Below are 6,911 nucleotides of genomic sequence, written 5' to 3'. Positions count from 1 at the left end.
CAGTTTGAACATAACCGAATAACTACTAAGCTGGCTTCAAAATTAGCTAAAACATAAACCAACAAGTATCATAACAACGGAGTAGAAAACGACCATCAGATCACCGATCACGACAAACACACTATCATTATACTATGATACCTTTTTAGCAACTACCAGTACCAATCACTTACCCTGCAACTCAACTAAAAAAATAGCAATACTTACCATTCTCTTTCACATTCTCCTACATGCTCCGCCTAGATAACAGCGCCACCAGCACCACCAGAAAAGCACATCCCAAACTGTTGCAAAAATGAATGACCAATATCACCATCAGCTTTCTCTTATGACTCCAGAATCTGCCCAAGCTTGGTTACAACAGCATTCATGGTAGGTCGATTGTCAGGATCTTCCTCCAAACAGCTTTATGCAAGATCGACAAACTTCTTCAAACAGGAAGAAGCAACCTGATCCCAAATGGTAGGGTCGGTAACCTGCTCGGGTTTCTTTATCGGATCAACGGTCGTGCCCATTACAACAAGCCCCCCCCCCAACACCAAAAACGATATCATACGGGACTCGCTTCCTGCATAGGACCTCCAAGAGAAAAACCCCGAACGCATAGACATCCGACTTTCTTCTGAGCATTTGTGTTTGAAGAAATGCGGGAACAATGTAAACCTCGATGCCTTTAACCTGGGTAGGAACTTCGGATATTGGAAACTTTGAGCAGAATCTAGCAAAACCAAAATCTGACACTTTAGAGGTCCAGTTTTGAGTTAACGGCACGTTAGCGGTTTTGAAGTCCCCGTGAATGATTCCAGTCTCGTCTGAAGAGAACTCGTGCAGATATTGTAGCCCTCTTCCAGCAATGATGTAGATTTGAAGCCTCTGCATACCAATAGAGATCGGTTCCATGCATGTGCAAGTGATTGTCAAGGTTTCCATTCTCCACCATCTCATACACCAGTACCTTCTCCGTTGCCCCATCACAGTAGCCAGTCAACGAGACAAGCTTACAAGGACGTAGATTGGAAAGAGCATTCACCTCTACATAGAAGTCCTTAAACCCAGGGGCGAATCTGTATTGCAAATGAGTGGTTCCCCGGAACAACTCGAGTTTCGAAATAAAAGTTTATCGATATATAGAAAATATTAGAGGAACCATCTTATAAATTAGGAAGGAACCACCTTATTTACACTATAAGCGCTGGACTAGTTGGTAATCTGTTGACTTTGCCAATAGGAGGAATAGGAGGTCACAGGTTCGATTCCTTGTAGCAAGTGAATTTTTAATTTTTTTTATTCAACCTTATATCAATTTAGGGTTTTATAAAACACACTTACATAGCGGCTGCCTCTCCCTCTTTCACATACTCGCGCACTCACTGAATCACGGCATACCACTGTTGTTCGTCGTTCTTGATGTTGTTAGTTGTTAAATTTTTGTTTTTATTTGTTAAGTTTTGTTAGTTTTAATTTGTTAATTGTTGGTTTTTAATTTGTTAGCTTGTAATGAACTTTGCTCAAACCATCGAACCGACCCGAATCTCGAACCGAACCGGAATTTTTTATACCCGACTCTATGAAATTGAAGCATCTCAAAGTAGTGCACCACCTGATAAAAATTCCTTGCTTAAACCCCATCTGAACTGATGTTGCGTTCAAGCGCTTGATTGCAACATGGACGCGGTTTGTTCCATACAAGATCTCACCACGGTAAATTGTGCCAAAGCCATCAGCCCTGATTTTCTCTAATTCAGCAAAGTCACTTGTTGCAGCCCGAATCTCATCCAAATAAATCTGACAAAACATGGGTAATTGAAGGGCCGCCATGATGATTCTTGATGGTCGTAGGTGGTGGAACGCGCTGGAATTGGACGGACGAAAACCCTAGGAGGACAAATACAGAGAGACGAATAATGAATGAGTGAAAATGATTTTCCCCAAACCCTAAGCCGCCTCTTTTCTTTTTTTTTGTTTTTTTTTTCACTTTTGCATAATCACAACTTTAGTCCCTTTACTTGCTTTGTAAGTAACAAATACAAGTAGGGATGACAAAATAACAAACCTAAACCCGATGGGTGTACCCAAAGCCCAACATGTATTGACTTGGATATGGGATTAGTTTTGAAAATTTTTCACGGGTACAAGCGGGGTATGGGATTTGGCGATACCCGAAATCACATACCCGTTTACCCGAGCCCATATACATGAATTATAAACCACATAAATTCGAACTATTAATTTTATTTATTCTTAACATCTATCTAATAGCACTTCATTTTTGTTTTTTTGGTTCATTATACGAAGATAAAAGAAAATTTATTTTTATCTAAGATATGTATTTAAAAATATATTATTGATATTTTATATGATAAGCAAGTTTATACATATACTTACATATAAATTAGAGTGATATTGTTTATTTATGATAACGTTTATATATATATATATATATATATATATATATATATAAAATCATGGACATAATAAGATTATATTTTACAAAGTAAAAAACCATTAATAAGATTTAATCATTTTACAAAATAATAAACCGTCAAAGTAGTTTGTAAGGAATAAATGACGTCCTAACAACAAATTAAACATATGGACAGAGTTTCATTACATACTAACTGTCAGTTTATAATTTTAACTTAGCCAGCAAATTACTTTAACCTTTACTTAATTATTACTTAAGTAATATTATAACCATTTCCTAAAGGGGTGTTTTATGCCATGATTCAATACTTTATGGGCTTAGCCAATCATGATATTTATAAACTTATAATAAAGTGTGACAGAATCAAAATTTCTTACTTGCAAAAGAATGATAAAGATACACAGCATGACTCCAAAGCTTGAAGTTTTTATTAAGATGATTATTTTACAAGTACACAGAAAGAAAGGATATGCTAAGAATTAGCGTGTCTCATACTAAAAACTAAACCCCTTTATATAGGGAAAGCACACCGGAAAGAAACAAAACACAAAAAAATAAATTAGAAAATAAAATATTACCTAAAGACAAAAGATTCCCTATGGGAGAAGCCTAGCCATTCATATTGGCATCCAAAGTCTGTCTTATGGGGCTTTGTCAGAGATTCCCATTATGAGGATAAATTATTAACTTTTGCAAAGATTCCCACTATGAGTAGGGAAAATGCTTTGTCACTTTTGATTCTTTTCTTTTTTCTTGTCAGTTTTGATTCTTTTCTTTTTCCTGGGAGTAATGGTTCTAATATTACTTACGTAATAATTAAATAAATGTTAAATTAATTTACTGGCTAAGTTAAATTATAAACTGACAGTTAGTATGTAAGGAAACTCTGTCCATATGTTTAATTTGTTGTTAGGACGTCGTTTGTTCTTTACAAACTACCTTGATGATTTTTTATTTTGTAAAATGATTAAATCTTATTGACGGTTTTTTTCGTTGTAAAATATAATCTTATTATGTCCGTGATTACTCTGTTATGGTATCAGAGCCATGGATTTAAAGGGGGGGGGGGGTATGTTTTATGGTTCAATACTTTACTCTCAAAATGATTAATTTATTTAAGAATTAATTTATTTAAAAAGAAGAATACTATTAAAAACAGTATGAACGAGGAATACGATATTTCAAAAAATCTTGACTTATTGAATAAATGGACAATTCCTCATATTAATTCAAGAGTTATATACCAAATTGGAAGATTTGATAATTTTTTAAATTGGAAACAAGTTGTTAAAACAACTAAAGAAGCTATGTCCGTCAACAATGAAGAAATGATAATAAAAATCTTATACCAATCTGATTTAGTCTGAGGGGGGATCTGTTTTAGTATTCCTCCAAAACCTAAATCTGAAGCATCTGTCTCTACTACCTTATCCCAACTTGGATTAGCAATGGTTAGGCATGGGAGGTTAGAGACTTTTTGTTTTATTTTTATTACCGCTTTTGTGTGATTTTCACTCCATGGCTTAGAATTCTTCTTTAATCTATCATATAATATGGACGAATCCTTAGCTAGAATTTATTTGCGAATTCTAAGTGGATCTGATACCACCTGTAACACCCCGGCCTCTCGTACCACCAATATTATCCGCTCTGCCCACGAAGAGCTCACGGATTTGTTTTTGGTTGCTCAGATGGAGTCTTCCCAGTTGGTCACCCATCCTAGTACTACTTCCACCTAAGCACGCTTAACCATGGAGTTTTCATGTGCTCCACAACCAACTAAGCTCAAACGCGTTGGTGATGTTAAGAGACAGAACATTACTTATGAACCAATGATCTCTCTTGTCCACGGCCGATGTGGGATAGCCTAAGAGTGGGACAATGTTGTGTTTGCCAAGGGTGTTACAAATAACCCCCCCTTTGGACTCATCGTCCTCGATGAGGCATGTCCCATCATCCCGAACGACACAAGAGTGGCTTTGATACCACCTGTAACACGTTGGTGATGTTAAGAGACAGAACATTACTTATGAACCAATGATCTCTCTTGTCCACGGCCGATGTGGGATAGCCTAAGAGTGGGACAATGTTGTGTTTGCCAAGGGTGTTACAAATAACCCCCCTTTGGACTCATCGTCCTCGATGAGGCATGTCCCATCATCCCGAACGACACAAGAGTGGCTTTGATACCACCTGTAACACCTCGGCCTCTCGTACCACCAATATTACGAAAAGCTCACGGATTTGTTTTTGGTTGCTCAGATGGAGTCTTCCCAAGTGGTCACCCATCCTAGTACTACTTCCACCTAAGCACGCTTAACCATGGAGTTTTCATGTGCTCCACAGCCAACTAAGCCCAAAACGTGTTGGTGATGTTAAGAGACAGAACATTACTTATGAACCAAGGATCTCTCTTGTCCACGGCCGATGTGGGATAGCCTAAGAGTGGGACGATGTTGTATTTGCCAAGGGTGTTACAGGTGGTATTAGATCCACTCCTATGCCGTTCGGGATGATGGGACACGCCTCATCGAGGACGATGAGTCCAAAGGGGGGTTGTCTGTAACACCCTTGGCAAACACAACATCGTCCCACTCTTAGGCTATCCCACATCGGCCGTGGATAAGAGAGATAACTGGTTCATAAGTAATGTCCTGCCTTTTCAATCATCAAAGCGTTTTGGGCAACCAAAAATAAATCCGTGAGCTCTTCGTGGGCAAAGCGGACAATATTGGTGGTGCGATGGGCCGGATGTTACACTAAACTTGTGTAATTGTTGTTTAAATCAATTAATGGTAATATTGTCACTTAATAGTGTCACATGTGTTTTAAGCAATCTGTACGTCACACTCGGGCATATTTCGCTTTAGCCAGGGTGTTACAAAAATAGACATGTTTAATTTAGCCTGCATCTCTTCAATCATTGAGTTTTTTTACCAATAAACAAGCGACACGTCAGTGAAGCCCACTATGCTTAGCCGCCACTTTATGGACACAAAATTTTGTGAAAAGTAAACGGGACCCACCTTTAGCCTATAAAAACTCGACACGTGTCAAAGGTGGTTAAACTTAGCCTACATCTCTGGTAATTTAACCGGAATCCTTGAGTGTTAGTCGACTTCGGAATATGTGTCTATTACTTACCCGACTCCATATATGGTGGTGTACTAGTGAGGTAGCAAGTGGTGGTGTACCAGTGAGGTATGAAATTTATAATTCAAATTGTTTGCACATCCCAATTAAAAGCCCCAAGATCTTAAACTCAGATTTTGTCTGCATTGAATGAATTTTTGAAATGAAATTTTGGATTCTAAGGTTGTAATGGAGAAGATGATGATTTGCAAGTGAAAGGACCAAAGGATGACTAGATTTAATATTATTATTTATTAAATTTAACAAGTAAAGTGATTAATCTACCCACATGTGAAAGACACATGTCTAATTTAACTAAAAAAATTAACAGAGTAGGGTTAAAGGTCAAACGTTGTTGGATTTTTAAACGTAAAGGATAAAATAAATCAGTTTTAAAGAAGAAGGACAATGATTGAAACTGTGTACAAATATAAATGACAATTTCTGTAATTCAGTCTTAAATACTTAGCTGGATTTTATTTGTTTATCTCTTAGCCGTCTTCTTAGCCGTTGTAAATTTAGCCTCCGACGTTACATATTTTTACCTACTCAATTAAATATTTAGCCGGTTTCTATTTATTTTTCTCTTAGCCGGCTAAGAGAGATAATCAAGAAGGCTAAGAGAGAAACAAAATGTGAGCCGACTAAATATTTAATTTGGTAGTTAAAGTATTAATATGGCGGCTAAATGAAGATGACTAAGAGAGAAAAACAAGAAAACCGACTAGTTATTTAATTGGTTTGGTAAATATTTTAAATTTTGACGGCTAAAATCAAACGGCTAAAAAAAAGAATGCAACTAAGTGAAGCTTTAGCCTACAAGCCGAGTTGGAGCCGATTAAGAAGGAATATATGGAGCCGGCTAAGTGAATAGACACATATCCCGAAGTCGGTTAAAAGTTATAACCAACGCGTTTTGGGCTTAGTTGGCTGTGGAGCACATGAAAACTCCACGGTTAAGCGTGCTTAGGTGGAAGTAGTACTAGGATGGGTGACCACCTGGGAAGTCTCTACCTGGGCAACCAAAAACAAAGCCGTGAGTTCCCGGATGGACAACCCATCGGGGGCAAAGCGGACAATATTGGTGTTACAAGAAGCCGGGGTGTTACATTTTTTAGCCCTGCTTGCGGTGCGCACATATGATGTATATATGTGTGTGAACCCTCGGGTGGGCAAAAGTGAAATTGCACTGATTTTGACGTTATTTTACTAATCTCGTGAAAATAACGTTAAAAGTGACGGACGGTTAATCAGGCATCATGTAGTGGCGTTGATAGCTGAAAGATAAGGGTACATGCACCGATCAGCCGATGTCCCGATGATTGAGTGCTATGTGCCTTATGTCCAAGGCTTG

At 37.8% G+C, this 6,911-nt stretch overlaps 1 protein-coding gene across 1 annotated transcript; it reads right to left on the bottom strand.

Annotated features, from left to right (window-relative positions):
• Positions 1–498: 498 nt before the first annotated feature.
• LOC143580299 (putative receptor-like protein kinase At5g38990) lies at positions 499–1,818 on the bottom strand. The gene is made up of 3 exons (XM_077063372.1): positions 1,601–1,818; positions 956–1,064; positions 499–873 (listed from the first exon to the last, which is right to left on the bottom strand). The coding sequence occupies exons 1-3, from the start codon at positions 1,816–1,818 to the stop codon at positions 499–501; spliced, it is 702 nt and encodes a 233-aa protein (XP_076919487.1).
• Between the last annotated feature and the right edge of the window lie 5,093 nt (positions 1,819–6,911).

This window comes from Bidens hawaiensis, unplaced genomic scaffold (genome assembly GCF_021521415.1).
Source record: "Bidens hawaiensis isolate Kalapana, Puna unplaced genomic scaffold, B.hawaiensis_p1.1 tig00030313_1, whole genome shotgun sequence".
In the NCBI taxonomy this organism is placed as follows: Eukaryota; Viridiplantae; Streptophyta; class Magnoliopsida; order Asterales; family Asteraceae; genus Bidens; species Bidens hawaiensis.
The sequence above is the reverse complement of the archived record's forward strand: the minus strand, read 5'-3'. Positions and strand labels throughout refer to the sequence as shown.

Bases quoted from the DNA above. Each gene is read 5' to 3' on its own strand.
- LOC143580299 (XM_077063372.1), bottom strand. From the start codon at position 1,818: ATGGCGGCCCTTCAATTACCCATGTTTTGTCAGATTTATTTGGATGAG. The intron at 1,065-1,600 runs GTGGTGCACTAC...TTTGCAATACAG, and splicing joins AAGCAAGGAATTTTTATCAG to ATTCGCCCCTGGGTTTAAGG. The intron at 874-955 runs GTACTGGTGTAT...ATTGGTATGCAG, and splicing joins GTGATGGGGCAACGGAGAAG to AGGCTTCAAATCTACATCAT.